General features: G+C 34.1%; 1 protein-coding gene across 1 annotated transcript; it reads right to left on the reverse strand.

The window, feature by feature from the left end:
- Positions 1 to 15,375: 15,375 nt before the first annotated feature.
- Positions 15,376 to 16,819, reverse strand: LOC141487099 (uncharacterized). Its single transcript, XM_074185900.1, has 2 exons — positions 16,276 to 16,819; positions 15,376 to 16,196 (listed from the first exon to the last, which is right to left on the reverse strand). The coding sequence occupies exons 1-2, from the start codon at positions 16,817 to 16,819 to the stop codon at positions 15,376 to 15,378; spliced, it is 1,365 nt and encodes a 454-aa protein (XP_074042001.1).
- Between the last annotated feature and the right edge of the window lie 248 nt (positions 16,820 to 17,067).

The following is a 17,067-nucleotide window of genomic DNA, read 5'->3' on the forward strand; positions in this document are numbered from 1 at the left end:
GTTATATTATGTCCTCTTTCTGATTCCGATAACCAGTTCTGAAAATAAGCTTAGTATTTTCAGGGGGATGGGAAATTGTTCATTACCAAACATTACATTTTTATTTTTTTTTATTATTATTTTTGTTTCACACTTGTAAATATGATTCAGGTTGCATTTACAATTTATGCGATCAAATAATTTAAATTGTTGTTTTCGAGAACCTTACTTTGATGAAATCCCACTACTTATTCCTACTATTCAAATCTACTCATGCCAATCCTGTCCTTTTTTTTTGTTTCCCCGAATTGGTCGTTCCGAAATATATTCAAGGGGAGAAGCAGAGAGACGAAAAACCTTCTTCGTTGTGATCGGGTGTAAAAACTGCAATATATATATATATATATATATATATATATATATATATATATATATATATATATATATATATATATATATATTTCTTCATTGCATATTGGTCAGCCCGGTATATGAACGGGGCGTTGGTCCACTCAGCACTTCCCGAATATATTTAGGTATATACTTTTCGGAATTCTCTTCAGTGATATGATTTTATTAATAGGCCCATCAGAGGGGTAGATTTTTTCTGAAAATAAAAATTTTACATATCCTTTAAACCTTTGTCAGCCCATAGTTATACAAATCGCTCTATGAAGAGCATCTTGGTCAGCCCGACAATGCTGCCACATCGAAGGGCTGACCAGGAACGCGATCCATTTCAATGTATCATTGGATTTAATCGTGAGGGTATCAAGTGTTTTAAAAATCCTGGCAAATCCAGTTTTTCAAAGGTAAACTATGTGTTAGTTTACCGGAAAAAATATATTAGGAAAAGAAAAAGATGCCGTTACTATTGACTATTTATGTTTCATATAGTTTCTGTATTATGTATGATTGATTACTTGTTTATTTTGTGGTAATTCATGATCACTTTAATGAAATGAATAAAAACACTTTTGTCTAAGTACCACTAGTTGATTTTATTTATACGACCAGTTTCGGGTTTGACCCCGCATTATTAAGTATTTTTTCAATACTTCAAATCAAATCAAAAATCTTCATTTCCGTAGACCTAGACGGCATGGAAAAAGTCACATAACTCAGTACAATTACACTGAGGTCACAATCATAAAACAACATAATTATATGATATATTACATAACATTCAGACCATAAAAGGGGTACAAAAATTAAAATTTAAAATTCCAAATCAGACTGAAAAAATTCATCAAGCGAATAAAATACCTTTTCACAAAATACTTTCCGAACTTTTTGTTTAGAGAGCTTTACACTAGTTATTTTTTAATGGATATTGGGAGCTTGTTGTACAGTTTTTTTGACATGATATGAGGTCCATTAGTCACCTTGGCTAACTTATGACTAGGAATTAAAATGTTATAGTTTTTTCTCAGGGTGAAGCCCGAAAGAAGACTTGTACCATCTCTGTTCTGAAACTTGGTGCAATTTGATTTAACGTAGATTACGCAATTGAAAATATACATGCAAGTAACAGTTAATATATTCAACTTTGCAAATAGTGGTTTTACAGGAATCGAGTTTTTTTTTAAAACAAATTGTTGTAATATTTTTTTTCTGGAAAATTAATAAGTCACTGATTCTTTTGCAGTTGCCAAAACAAGTAATACAGTAATTGAGGGCAGAGTAAATATATGCATAATAGTAACTTTTAAGAATTTCAATAGACACAAAATTACCCAGATTCCATATAACGAAACAATGTGTCGCTAATTTCTTCAGTATGAAATCAACATGATGATTCCAATTGAGTTGAGAATCAATAAAAACTCCTAAAAATTTTTTATAGTTTACCTGTTCAATACTTTTAATCTCAGACCTAACCAATACACTACAATCAGTTTCCTGAATTGTAAAGAAAATGGTGTTGGTTTTAAGATTATTTAGAATCAAGCCATTCTTAGAACAATAATTTTGCATGTTGGATCAGCATCATTTGCTCTTACTGACAATGTTTCACATTCCGAACCACTGACAGTAAAAGATGTGTCATCAGCAAATTGTATAGAGCACTGTGGATGATTAATTTTTGAAAGGTCATTAACAAATAAAATAAATAGTGTAGGCCCCAAAACACTACCTTGGGGCACACCTGTAACAACGTTTCGAAATTCAGAGAAAAATGACTCAGTCTGAAGCCTAACTTTAACAACCTATGTACGACCAGTTGAATATGTTTCAATCCTTTTCAGACTTGGACCACGAACGTCCATGTCAAACAGTTTATCAAGAAGAAGACCATGATGACTGATATCAAACGCTCGTGTCAAGTCGAAAAGAACACTTAGTGATTTTTCATCGTTGTCGAAGTTTGATAATACATGATTATGTAGAGAAAGGATGGCATCCTGGATTGACAAGCCCACTTGAAACCCATATTGGTTGTCAGATACACGATATTGTATTTATTTAAAAAGGACACAAGTTTTGAAATGATTCTTCAAATATTTTCGAAAATGGAGATAGTAAGGCAATACCTCTGTAGTTCGACATTACATGCTTATCGCTTTTTTTATAGACTGGGACGACCATTGCTTGCTTTAGTCGGGAAGGAAAAATACCTTCAAAGGAAGATAAATTGATTAGATAAATCAGAGGTTCCATTATTTTCAGAGCAGCCTTCAATAAAACATTGCCTGGCAATTCATCAACCCCACTGGAATTTTTCGAACATGCGAATTTAATTATTTCCACGAGTTCAGTTTCATCTATTGGATAGAGGAAAAGACTCTCAGTTTTTACACAACGATTTTCAATGCCACCAGGTGCAGTATTTTTCACTAATGACTCCACTGAATCGACAAAATAACTACTAAATGCTTGAGATATCCGGGACCATCGTCAACAAGTACACCATCGCCAATGTCAAAATAGCTGGGTAAACATTTAGATGAATCGTTTATAATAGTATTTTTCCTGATGATAGACCAGGCAGCTTCAGATTTATGTTGAGTCTTGAGAAATTGATTATTAAAGTATTGACTTTTTGAGAGCACAATTTTTTGTCTATAATTTTTAAGAGTTGCTTATATTGACCCAATAAATGTACATTGGTTTGGCTCTTGTTCAAATTATAAATATCTCTGAGTAATATACCTTCTTCAACAATATCCTTAGTAATCCATGGTTTGTGTCTACTTCGGCGACGAAATTTATAGGTAAGGTAATACTTGATAGTGGGGTCAAACCCGAAAACGGTCATATAAATAAAATCAAATATAGGTAATTAGACAAAAGTGTTTTTATTCATTTCATTAAAGTTTCAGTATCCCTACGAAATCTGCAATTGTTTGACACGCGTTAACTATTTTGGCGCGAAACTCTTTGAGAACCGTTACGATCTTTGCAATGGTCCTAATGCTATTTTATTAATTGGCTTGCCAATATTTTGGTATACTTAGAGAATAATTAGAGAATATATGGGTATATGACGATTAAAAATAAATATCATAGAATCTACTTAATTTTAAGTAATTCACTGTTTTCCAATTCCTTACTCAAATGAAATATCATTTTCCTGTGTTTTCATTTTTATTTCGAATGGATGTTCCAAATTTGGTATATCGATTTGATGTGAATGTGTGTAGAAAGTAGCAAGTATTAGAATAAATATGATACTTCACGAAAGCTCATCAAATTTTTTTTATTCAAATAAACGTTACAGTTTGTTCAGGACTGTTGTATTAAATATTCATCATGCATGTATTTCTTCAAGCATTACGATATCCATTTATCACTAGTGAATAATGAAATCATTACAGAAAAGCAAGTAGGCAAGTTCGTTGAATATGTCAATTTCATCCACCCGTCAATGAAATTTACCACTGAGAGGAAGATAAATAATTCATTGAATTACCTTGACTCAACCATTACATGAATTTGCAATTTTCCACAAACCATCTTAAGACATTACGGACATTATCATACATAATTCCTCTACACACTCTTACCAGCATAAAGTTGCTGCATTCAATAATATTCTTCATAGACTATTGAATAATTTCCAGAGAGAGCTGAGTTTGATCAAACAAATCAAACAAAAAGTACAAAAGCAAGCCATGGACCACATCTACCCAAATTCAAGATGCGATAACGTCAGTTATAAGACATTGTTATTTTTGGCTGAACCAATCAATAATATTTTTTTGAAGAAAGACTGCTTAAACTTAGCTCACAGAAATAGTAATAGTCCGAATAATAGTGTAAGTGCATTTATTAAAAACAATAAAGACAAAACTTCGGTATCGGATAGATCAGGAGTATATCAGCTGACTTGTGGCTCTTGCCCAAAACTGAATAATGGCCAAACAGGGAGATTATTTTACTAAGAATTAAAAGCTCAGATGTAATTTTGTGAATAGAAAGATCAATTTCACATTTGCAAACCACCTTTTAGCAGAAGTACACGAGTTCAGTCATGAATATGACATGTTATATTTAGAAGAGAAGAGTTTGAAATGCAATCTTCTAAAATGTCAAGCAATCAATAGATTCAAGAATTCGGGTAACTAACTAAATGATCAATTAGAATTGAATAACCGTTACTGAATATTTTTCAAATGTGGGGACTGGGACATAAGCTCAGGTCATTTAATCCATAACAAACTCAGGTACTTGAAATGTAGGTACTTTAAATTTTAAATTAGGTATACCAAGCATTAAATTTGTAAAATATAGTAGATAAAGATACGCCCGAAGAAGCCATTGTATGGCGAAACACGTGTCGTGTTTTTATAAAACTGTTTAGTGGAACATTTTTGACTGTGAGTTTTAGAAAGTATTTTGAAGTGTTTTGTGTGAGAAACTTTGCCAAAAATCCGACAGATATAATTCAACGCGACAAAAGTTGTTTCTTGTTAGGAACTTAACAATAGAAATAATTGTTGTATACGTTTTTGTGAGAGATTGTATCAATTAATCTAAAAAGTCGTTCACTTATACTTCAAGGTCCTTCTTCACAGTAAATTAGAAATCAACCCTGAAAAATCATCGTTGAATTCCTGATAAAATCACTTATCCAATAGATGGCATATATGGGGTTATTTTGTTTGATATTTTGAAGGGGAGTGTGTACAATACCTTATATTATTTCACAAAAATTAGGTGTTTCGGGAAATTTACATTACTGTCTTATTTATGGAGATATTGAACGTGGCTCCTTTCGAAAAAAATTCCCTATATGCAATCAATTATTTATATTTTGAGCTGTTTTGGAATCATCCGTACCTCTGAGTATAGGTTGGAAATGAGTCAAATCACTTTTCAGTATCGTCCTTCCATTTTTTATTTTTATCATTCATTTTTGGATCCATTTTCAACCCGTTTGATATCTTGATTGAGTTTTTCAACACACTGATCTTATTTCAGATCATCAGACACGCACAGTTTTGAAAACAATAAAACCTTCTCAAAAACAAACTTGGTCTAAGGAGCAAAACGAAATATAGTCAAAAAGTTTTTCGCTCCGAAAAAAAAAGAAGTGCTAGAATTGAATTGAGTTCTTGTTTGTATCTAAAATATAAGGAAAAGAAATATTCATCATTATTAAAAAATAGAAACTGGGCTGCAATCAAAGAATACGTTTACAGATGTTATAGAAAGAAGAAATAATATTAATATTTTTCATTTGATATTTTTTTACCCATGTTGTAGTTTCATTTCATTAGAAATTATGTTATTTTTTTCATACTACGTGATTATTAGTTAACCGAACAATTTTTGTCAGCAGTTCTCAAATTGAAGAATAATACTCCATTCAAATAAATGTTTATTCAACCTGATCAAATTTTTTCTGTGCTGAAATATTCCAAGTCTTTTTTATTTTGATTGAAATGTCTGCTGCAGGTTATAATCGATGATGATATGACGTATTCATCGGCATGAACAGTCAACATAATAAAAAAACGTTAGCTTGATCTCCACTTCATTATGTTCAACCTGAACAACATCATACCTCCAAAAACTGAAAGGGAGTTTTCGAAAAAACTATTGCTAAGAGAAAGAGAATTGAAACTTATTACTAATATCTGTTTCACAAATTATATCTTACCTTATGTTAGTCACTCAGAATTTCGTTTCGTCATAGAAAACATACTTAGTGCGATTTTTACCTAATTTTTGAACTAAATTATATATCGGAAATCCGTAGTGCTGCTGCGGATTTTTATATAGAATTTATTCAAATTGTAGACATTCTGGATAGTCACTATTCATTTCTCAATAAATTCATTACCAGATCATTCATCACATTTTAGATTTTTCGTTTGTGAAAAAAATGTCATTTCTCATCTACTCATTTCTACTCAGTCACACTTCGATTATTTTTGTGCAGTCAGGTTTTCAAATCTACAATTTCAAACTCAAATCCGAAGTTTCCTGCTTAATGTCTAAAATTGATTTACACAACGCGATTTCTGTTGAGGCGTCCATGCCAAATAATTAGAATTTAAAAATCTATATTTGAAAATACAAACAGGAAACGGTTTAAAATATGTCTGTCGCACCCCTACGAACGACAACCCTCACAAGTAGAAACTTGTACTAGCTAAAGATTAACGAGGTCTTACATTTTAACGTGTGATTCCGAACACTATATTGATATTTTCAACTTATAACATATTCAAATTTTTGTATCTAAGATAGCGCAGAAGTTAAAATTGCTTCGACAAGCTAAATGGAATAATGCACTGTTAGTAATTATATTATTATTATCCTAACTAGAACGGAAACAGTACATTTCCGTACTCGACACCGTTATCCGAAAAAGCTGATTTCGGGTAAGTAGTCGAATGTGGGAAAGTATGAGTTCAGATCAAGCATTTTTCTACAAGTGAATATGTTACGAAGCTCTGATAAAACTTTTATATGCGAAACAATTCCTGATTTAAATTGCTTGTAGATATAGGGTGATGGACGCATACGCACGCTTGTACAAAAAACATACAAAACAGGAACTTTTTCATAAAATTCTACATCTCTCAAAAAATTTTCCATCTCTATTATCGAATTTCTGCACCACGACAATCTAGTTAGAATCATGAAATGCAAGTGCAGCGTTGCCCGATTGTGGGCTGACCAACATGCTATCCATTGAAAGGGTTCGTATAAACCTGGGCTCACAAAGACACTATTCACATCAGGTGTATACAATTACACAGCCACGCCTCCTGGCGAAGTTTTGTGAAAGTAGGTGGTGTATCATCTATGTGTATATGGTGTAATGGTCGGCCCAACCGATATATATATATATATATATATATATATATATATATATATATATATATATATATATATATATATATATATATATGTATATATATATATATATATATATATATATATATGATATCTGGAAACTTCAGATATTTCTATCTTTTGGTAACCAAGTGTTGCCCATCCTTACACTTGGCTGCACCATACTGATGATGGGCCAAAAGCCCGAAACACGTGTCTATGGTTTGCCACTTTCTTGAGTGCTATGTCCGATATTAACTTCTGTTTCTATATCAAGACACTCAATAACTTTCATATTCGTATAATTTCCTGGACCCGGATGTCACGCAGGTAGCTATAGCTGCCTCCGTGGTGATTTTGATAGTTTTCTTGTAAACACAATATTTATCAACTGAAACCACAAATGTGCGGTTGGCTCCTGCTGGTGGCTCCGTGCATTTGTATTTCTATCTTTTGGTAACCAAGTGTTGCCCATCCTTACACTTGGCTGCACCATACTCCATTGGCCTGATCCCATCCCGGAATATCCTTTTCCAAATCGTTGAGTTTTTTCTCGCACGTGGATATTTCAACATTCGGGTCCAAAAATACTTTAGGAAAGCTAACCGTCCCACTTTGTTTTTCTCTCTTCAACGCATCACGAAGAATCGACCTTTTCTCAGCAACAATATTTCCAAAAGGCATACCCCTTACATATAGTTCATAGGCCAATTCATCGCTAAGTAAACGGTTGACATTCATGGTCATTTATGAATAGTCAATTATTTTTATGTTATTCTATTTCAATAAACTGGAATATAAACCCGACCTTTCCAAAAAAAACCAAAAAAAAAAATAAAGCAGTACACATTGAACCTTAAAAAAATGTTCACTTACTTAGTTCATAATAATTCAATAATAGGTTTGTTGAAAATAACTGTGCAAAGCCTTTCACTTAAGTTGTGTGTGTTGCAAAATGAATTACACCTTAGAGCAAATAACCTGTGAACCGACCTTCGCAAAAATTTGCCTCGTGAAATTTTCTACCTTGGATGAAGAAATACAGATTCAAAAGAAGAAGAATCTTTGAAAATGACAACAGCGACAGTGACAAATATAACTAACCACAATGTTGAATTTATATATGGGATGAATGTAAACAATCTATATTAATCAATAGGAACCATTGTCAGAAACAACCTGAACATGAAACCTAGAATAACACACTTTATGGGCGCCAATTTGTAACATCCGTTGTCGTAGATTGAAACGGGTTACTTTGTTACTTAGGGACTAAATTATGGGCTGCCGGAACTCAGCGGAGAGGGATGGTGGGTAAATATAAGTCCACTTGGAGGATAAGTGTATTGTTTCTTCAAACACACCAAGCTTATGGTGATTACAAGCTTATGGCCCAGAAGTATACTTTTGGGTTCACAGATATAAATGTAAACAATTTATGATTAAACTTGAGGTGTGGTAAATATTTGGTTTAGTCTAGAATTCGCAAAATTGTGCGGCAATGTTGATTCGAGGTCGTGCGGGAGGATGTAATACATAACAGGAAAGACCTTACATGCATGGGATATGGGAGAATAGTCTCCAGCAGCACGATCCATCCCCTGTACGCAGTCCACTCAGGCAATGATCTTTTCCATGCAGATAACTTGCTCCTCGGAAGACCGTAATCGGAGATATAAGGGGTGTAGTGGTCTAGCCTTGCGAGAGATATACCAGGATATAATTCACAACATCGACTTGAGGTGGTAATAAGAAGGCCTAAAATGAGATTAAGATTTAGAAGGATATACCCTTTAGGGTATTTTCGGGAAGTGGGTTCTTACCGTAGTTGTTGTGTGGCCTGAAGATTGGAATTTGACAAGAGAACGGGTACTTAATAAAAATCCCCAATATTGTGGACGAGTTATTCCTTTAGATAACCCAAATATAGTTATTCCCGTATTGAATATTTTGGTCTCTTCAAAGTGAAGAGCTCAAAATTCTTGCTCCAGAGAAGATAACCAAACTCAACTCTCATTACCAGAGAAAAAACCCTTTTCTTTTTCCTTTCTTTTTTTTTTCCCTATCAACGTTATTCAAGGTCGAATTATTTTGATTGTCTTTAGGCACAAAAAACTGAACTGAAGTGTTTTGAATATTATACAGGGTGGATGCTGTTCATAAATATATGATTTCAATACATTACAACACCAACAATCTAGATTTCATATCATTTCTAGAAACATGTGGATTCGTTTTCCGATGGCATTTCAGGTTAGCTTCCCAAATTTCTGCTACCGCAGTTGTCGGTTGATTGGTCAAACCACCAACACTGACATAAAAACTTGGCAAGTTGACTTGGGTGTCACACCAATAGGTGGTTCCACTTATGTTTCGCTTGCGTTTACGCAGCTATTTTTATGAAGTACTTTCTTGGTTTTTTCTCATTTTGTCTTCAATCGAGGACCGCCTGCCCGGTACTGACGATGCCCAATAGGCTGAAACAGCTGTATACCGGTGGCTCTTAAATTGAAATCAATATGGGAATGATCAAAGAGTACTAATCTATATATATATATATATATATATATATATATATATATATATATATATATATATATATATATATATATATATATATATATATACATATATATATAGAAACAGACGTTAATATCGGACATAGCACTCATGAAAGTGGCAAACCATACACACGTGTTTCGGGCTTTTGGCCCATCATCAGTATGGTGCAGCCAAGTGTAAGAATGGACAACACTTGGTTACCAAAAGATAGAAATACAAATGCACGGAGCCACCGACAGGAGCCAACCGCACATTTGTGGTTTCAGTTGATAGATCTCGTGTTCACAAGAAAACTATCAAAATCACCACGGAGGCAGCTATAGCTACCTGCGTGACATCCGGGTCCAGGAAATTATACAAATATGAAAGTTATTGAGTGTCTTGATATAGAAACAGAAGTTAATATCGGACATAGCACTCATGAAAGTGGCAAACCATAGACACGTGTTTCGGGCTTTTGGCCCATCATCAGTATGGTGCAGCCAAGTGTAAGGATGGGCAACACTTGGTTACCAAAAGATAGAAATACAAATGCACGGAGCCACCAACAGGAGCCAACCGCACATTTGTGGTGCCTCTGTGGTGATTTTGATAGTTTTCTTGTGAACACGAGATCTATCAACTGAAACCACAAATGTGCGGTTGGCTCCTGTTGGTGGCTCCGTGCATTTGTATTTATATATATATATATATATATATATATATATATATATATATATATATATATATATATATGACCTCATAGTAAATAACAGCTCGTACGTTGAACTTTCCTCAGACCCAACGTTGTCAATACAAACAAAAAGTAAAAAATTGATCAAATCTTTATATATGAACAATGAGATTGATGAGACAATGAAGAAAAAATAAACATCATATAATTCAGTATCTCCAAAATTTTACTCGCTTCCAAAAATCCATAAACCTACATTATCTGGTAGACCAATAGTAGCTTCCATAAAAGCACCCACAGAATCCATTGCTTCCTTCCTTACTGATATTCTCACCAAAGCATATGATTACAATAATGATTATTACATTAAAGATTCCTTTGAAGTGAACAATATCTTCAATGGTATGACACTTCCAAATAATTTTGTATTAGCTAGTTTAGATATAGTTTCCCTTTTCAGCAATGTTTACTTAGATACCTGTTTGAGATCCATAGAGAGGAAATGGGACTTGATCAGTGGTTTTTGCAATTTAACTAAAGATACTTTTCTAAATCTAATCTCCTTTTTATTCAACAACACTTATTTCAAATATAACAGTAAATTTTATAAACAAACTTTTGGCACCCCAATGGGAGCCAAAATAAGCCCTATTTTGGCAGCTTACGTCATGGACGACTTGCTGGACATCGTCCTGGAAGTACTCCCTTACAAACCGTTCTTCCTCAAAAAATATGTAGACGATATTATCATATCCATCCCCAGAGAATTTCTTGATGAACCCCTGTCCATTTTCAACAGCTACAATCCATATATACAATTTACACTAGAAAAAGAAAATGAAGGAAACAGTGTTCCTTTCCTAGACACTCTCTTCATCAGATCACCGAATAACGTGATATACATAGATTGGTATAGAAAACCGATGAGCTCGGGTCGCTATATCAACTATTGGTCATATCAAAACCAAAACATGAAGACGAACGTAATAAAACAAATGAAAGAAAGGGTTCTCAAGATCTCTGACATATTTCTTTTCACAAAAAAAACCTAGATCTCCTTTACAAACTTTTTTGGCAAAACTCATATCCACCACAGTTCCTAAAAAAAATATTGTACAGCACTTCATCCATAGACAATTTAAATACAAACAATTTCAGATTATCAAATAATAACAATATCAACGATACTTTAACTAATGTGAATGATCATTCACATGTTACATTGAATGCAGAAACTGCAGGTCCCACTGAGTTGGGTCAAATTTCCAATTTTTATGCACATCTTCCATACATTGAAGATATCAACCCAGGATTATCCAGAATCATGAAATCTGCCAATAATAATATCAAAATTGCAAACAAAAATGTTGTAACAATCGATAGGATTTTTTCAAAATTAAAAGACAAAACTCCCTATAACAACTGTTCGAATGTAGTTTACTGTATACCATGTAGAAACTGTGACAAAGAATATATAGGACAGACATCTAGATTATTAAAAGATCGGATCACAGCACACAAAAGTGACAGTAGGTTACACCCGGAAAGATGTGCTTTGAGTGAACATGTATCTAAACAAGGACACTGTATGGATTATAATTCAATTAAAATTTTATCAACTGAAAAAAACACTACCAAGAGGCTTTTCCTAGAAATGGTACATATAGCACACTCACAAAACTCCATGATAAAAAAAACTGATTTGAATCACCTAAGTGAAATTTACTCTTATTTAATTTGTATGGATAATCACAAAACAAGAAATCATCAAATCTCATCTAATGGTATTCTTCTCACAGATTGAATCTTCCATATACAATACATCATCATCCTTTCTCATTATTACTGTTTAATATAAAATCCATTAATCCATTAGGATAAGTTTTACTCAAAAATTGTTCCAGATATTGTTTAAATACAAAATTACTTGGTTTTAAAATGTAATGGAATTCAAACGTGCGATGTCTACAGCCAGACATTGCCCGAAAATCAATTTGTGACAATGTTAAGGTTTTATGCCACAGATCAAACAATTTGTTTGATGTCGAATGTCAATTCATTTTGAGCCCCGTAATTGGCGTATACAGCGCTTGCTAAATTTGGATTACATGTCATATCCCATTTTTTTGAATCATGAACGTGGTTTCCTCTTCAAGGAAGAGGTGGTTTTTTAAATTTGATAATATAATGATATATCATTAAGTCTACTATATATTGTTTGTCTGTAACGTCCTAGGTGACATCTTAGTAATTTTTCATATATGTTACGTCCATATTTCTTTCAACCTGCCACATAACCTCACATATACTGTAAGCTGGCTTGAATTATTATTTTATAAATATGACTGTTTTTTATCCTTATTGTAGCATCCCTGATGATGATAATAAAGATTATCGAAAGCTTGGAATCTGTTTTATAAGAGTACACAAAAAAATGTTTGGCCTGCTGCCATATATATATATATATATATATATATATATATATATATATATATATATATATATATATATATATATATATATATATATATATATATATATGTTCTTTTTATTTTCTAGAACATCCCGATAATGTTCTGTAAGAAATATGAAGAAAGTTCTTAACTTCACTAGTCCGTAATTTGTCTTCTCGATTTCTGATGGTGCTGGAAATGGCTTGAGGAAGGAAAGGAGGAATTAGGAAAAACACCACCCTTAACCCAATGAATACCGGATCAAAGCACGCTATAGTGACTTTCACCTTTCAGCGTAAAACTATACCGAATTACCGTAAATTGTTTAAACAATCGGACCGACCGACTTCCGATAATTTTCTTCTTGCTACTGTCTCTGACCTCTCGAATTTTTATTCGCAGTTAAAAACTTCTGAGAAGCAATGTTGCCAAATAATCAAACAAAAATTCTTCATTCTAATAATAAAGACTAATGTTACAACATATCCCCCACCCTGAAAAATTGTTTTTCAGCTAACTTGTTAACACCATGAACAAATAGGTGGGAGATACTGAAACGGTACAACAATAAATATCTAACCCATTATGGTAATACCAAATGTAAATATTCCCAAAATAACAATTGCATGAAGAATTACAATTCAATAAAGTAAATAAAACAATATTTGAAATAAAGATATAAGAAAAACTCTTTTTATTGAGTAGGTAAAGGACACACCTTAACCACCGGTCTAAAGTAGGTGCCTTCATTAGTCCTTACTGTTACATTACGAATAATTCCATCCTTTCCTGAATGAACATCAGTAATAATAGCTAATGGCAAATGAAGCGGTGGCAAATTATCATTTTTCAAAATAACGGTTGTCCCAACCTTAATATTGGGATATTTTGTATTCCATTTCTCTCTCACTTGTAAAGTAGTGAGATACTCTGAATGCCAACGCTTCCAATAATCTTGAACCATCCTATCTATTAGCTGGAACCGATCAATCCTGTTTATATTAATATCTGTTAAATTATCTGCAGGTAAACCTTTCAATGGAATTATTGTCAAAAAATGCGAAGGAGTCAATGCCTCAGGTGCTGATGGGTCCGCTGATAAACTACAAAGAGGATGAGAATTCAATAACGCTTCAACTTGTATCAACAAAGTGTTGAATTCCTCAAAAGTTAAAAGTTGCGTGCCTATCACTCTGAAGATATGAGTTTTCGCACATTTAACATGGCTTTCCCACAATCCACCCATGTGTGGAGCCGCCGGAGTATTGAGTTTCCACTCAATATCATTTATAGCTAATTCTGTTTGAAACGCCTTTTTGTACCGTTCGGAATTGACGAACTCATTAATTTCTCGAAGAACAGTCTTCGCGCCTTTGTATAATTGAGCCCCTCTCCGTCTTCCAAGGGTTATACTGAATGGGCCGAAATAGTCAATACCCGTATGAGAGAAAACTTTAGCTTGATGTAATCTTGATGTCGGCAAATCCGCCATCAGAGGATTTATCGTCTTGGGTTTCAAACTGAAACACCTATTACATGAATGAACTCGTTGTCGAATGACGTTCCTACCTCCCAATATCCAAAATTTTTGTCTCAAAATTGCTTCCATCAAATATGGACCGGTGTGAAGATATATTTTATGATAATAATCTATTAATTTCTCCGTGAAAGGATCCTTACCAGGCAGTATGATAGGATGCCGAGCCGCGAAAGATATGGGAGCATTCTCTAACCTGCCCCCCACCATTAGAACTCCGTTTTGAAGAAAGGGTTTCAACTTGCGCAATCTATTTGAAATTTCATTTCCCGAATTCAAAAGTTTAATATCGGATGCAAAATATTTGCTTTGCACGATTCTCAACAAGACCAGTTCCGCTCTATTCATATCACTTGCTGTGATTATTTCTTTCATCGGAAGGAGCTTCACAAAACGAAGCACTCTCACCGTTATCCGCAAAATTGAAATGTATGATGACGACCTCATAACCATCTCGTACAATGGATGCGTTTCCGTGTTCTCCATTGAAACGAGACATTTTATGGAATCGATGTCCTGCTCACAATTCTCAAAACAACTTTTCTCACTAATAGGCCAATTTTCAACCGGTAATTTCATCCAATTTGGACCCGAAATCCACAAGTAGTTTCCCATCAATTGGGAAGGAGTTGCACCCCTAGACAAAATATCCGCAGGATTCGTTAACCCAGATATATGACACCACTCAGCATTTGAAATATTTTCTTTTATTTGTGCAACCCTGTTGGCGACAAATAAATCTTTCAACAGGGTAGAATTCATCCATTGAAGAACTGTCGTAGAATCTGAAAATGCAAATATTTTTGAAATACAAATTTTATTATTGAAAATTTTCAAAACATGCTTGACCAACCGAGATAAAAGAAGAGCTGCCACTAACTCTAGTCTAGGAATTGTAACAATCTTGAAGGGGAAACCTTGGATTTCGCACACAACAAATTAACAGCAATTTCTCCGTTTTCTGTTACTGTTCGCACATATACCACAGCTCCATATCCCTCCATGCTGACATCCGCAAACGCTACTAACATTATTGGAGATGTTCTCACGGTTCCCATGTAACGCGAAAACTGAATCTCCCCAAGTACCGACCATTCATCTTTCAGATTCAACCACTTCTGGGAAACTTCATAGGAGACTATGTAATCCCAGTCTATTTTGAGTTTCCATAGCTCCTTTATCAGAAGTTTCAAATACAAAATGAATGGTGCCACCAATCCTACTGGATCATAACATCGCGCCACTGTGGACAAGATTAAACGTTTAGTGCAGCTAAAAAGCACAGGCTGTGATAACCTCTTTTCAAAGGGGATTTTCTGCAACAATTCCAACGAACTCGAAGACCACTTTGTCAAATCGAACTTTCCTTCTGCAAACATTGCTACCGATTCTGAATATAGCCGCTGAGCTTTCTCTTCCGAAGGTACACTATACAACAAATCATCCATGTATAGATCCGTTGATACCACTTCTGCTGCTAATGGATATTTATAACCTTCCTCTTTTATCAACTGTTTGACTGTACGTAGAGCCAAGTAAGGACTTGTTCTGACCCCAAATGCCAACCGATTGAACTCGTGCACTTGAACTGGTTCATCTGGACTGAAACGCGAAGGAAGTCTCTGAAATTGCCGATGATAGTTCACTAGTTTGATCTGGTGGTACATTCTACGAATGTCTGCAATTCTAAATTCTAAAAAGTCTAAAATTCAACAACAAAGAAAAAATATCCGTCTGCAATTTCGGGTCTCCGTATAAAATATCATTCAAAGAAATATCACTATCGGAGGATGCACTAGCATCCAGCACTATTTGAATCGGAGTGCTGGAACTATCAGGTTTGAAAATAGCATGGTGAGGAATGTAGTACGTTGTATCCGCTGCTTTCAAATATTCATCCCTTACCCAATGCATATGACCTTGTTCAATGGATTCTCTCATAATATCATTGTAACCTGAACGCAATTCAGGAAATTTTGTCAATCTTCTTTCTAAGGAATACAATCGTGTCATAGCGCCAGTTTTAGAATCACCCAGTGTACTAGGTGAATTCTTAAAGGGAAGAGCTACCGTAAATCTCCCTTCTGAATCTCTGTTATCACATTCTAATTCCTCAACATTCGGTAAAGTGTTTTTTGGAACTTGCTCAATTTCCCAAAATTTTGTCATAAGTTCATTCAGAGATGATTCTTCTTTCAAATTGAAAAATACATTCGAGTCTGAAACCGAGTTGAATATTGGAACTTTTCCCATTATAACATACCCAAAAATAGTCTGTACCGCCACTGGTGATCCCGCTGAAGCAGCATAACTCTTGTTCCCCATCACCGTTGCAAAGAGCTCCGCACCTATGATACCGTCAATTTCTGTCGGCTCATCAAATTTATTATCAGCTAGTTGAATATCTCGAAAACTACCCAAAAAACTCCGTTCAATTTTTACTCTTGGAAGTGTGTCAGAAATTTTATCAACTAAAAGCGCCTGCATGAAATATTTCTTCGATGAATTATACCGAGACGCCACGATGATGTCTGTGATACCTCTTACCGAATGTGTATTAGAACCAATTCCTT

Source organism: Leptinotarsa decemlineata, unplaced genomic scaffold (genome assembly GCF_025532065.1).
Source record: "Leptinotarsa decemlineata unplaced genomic scaffold, Ldec_3_MD MMD2_tig00078363_RagTag_RagTag, whole genome shotgun sequence".
NCBI lineage: Eukaryota > Metazoa > Arthropoda > Insecta > Coleoptera > Chrysomelidae > Leptinotarsa > Leptinotarsa decemlineata.

Bases quoted from the DNA above. Each gene is read 5' to 3' on its own strand.
- LOC141487099 (XM_074185900.1), bottom strand. From the start codon at position 16,819: ATGGGGAACAAGAGTTATGCTGCTTCAGCGGGATCACCAGTGGCGGTA. The intron at 16,197-16,275 runs GTGATATTTCTT...GTTGAATTTTAG, and splicing joins TGCTAGTGCATCCTCCGATA to ACTTTTTAGAATTTAGAATT.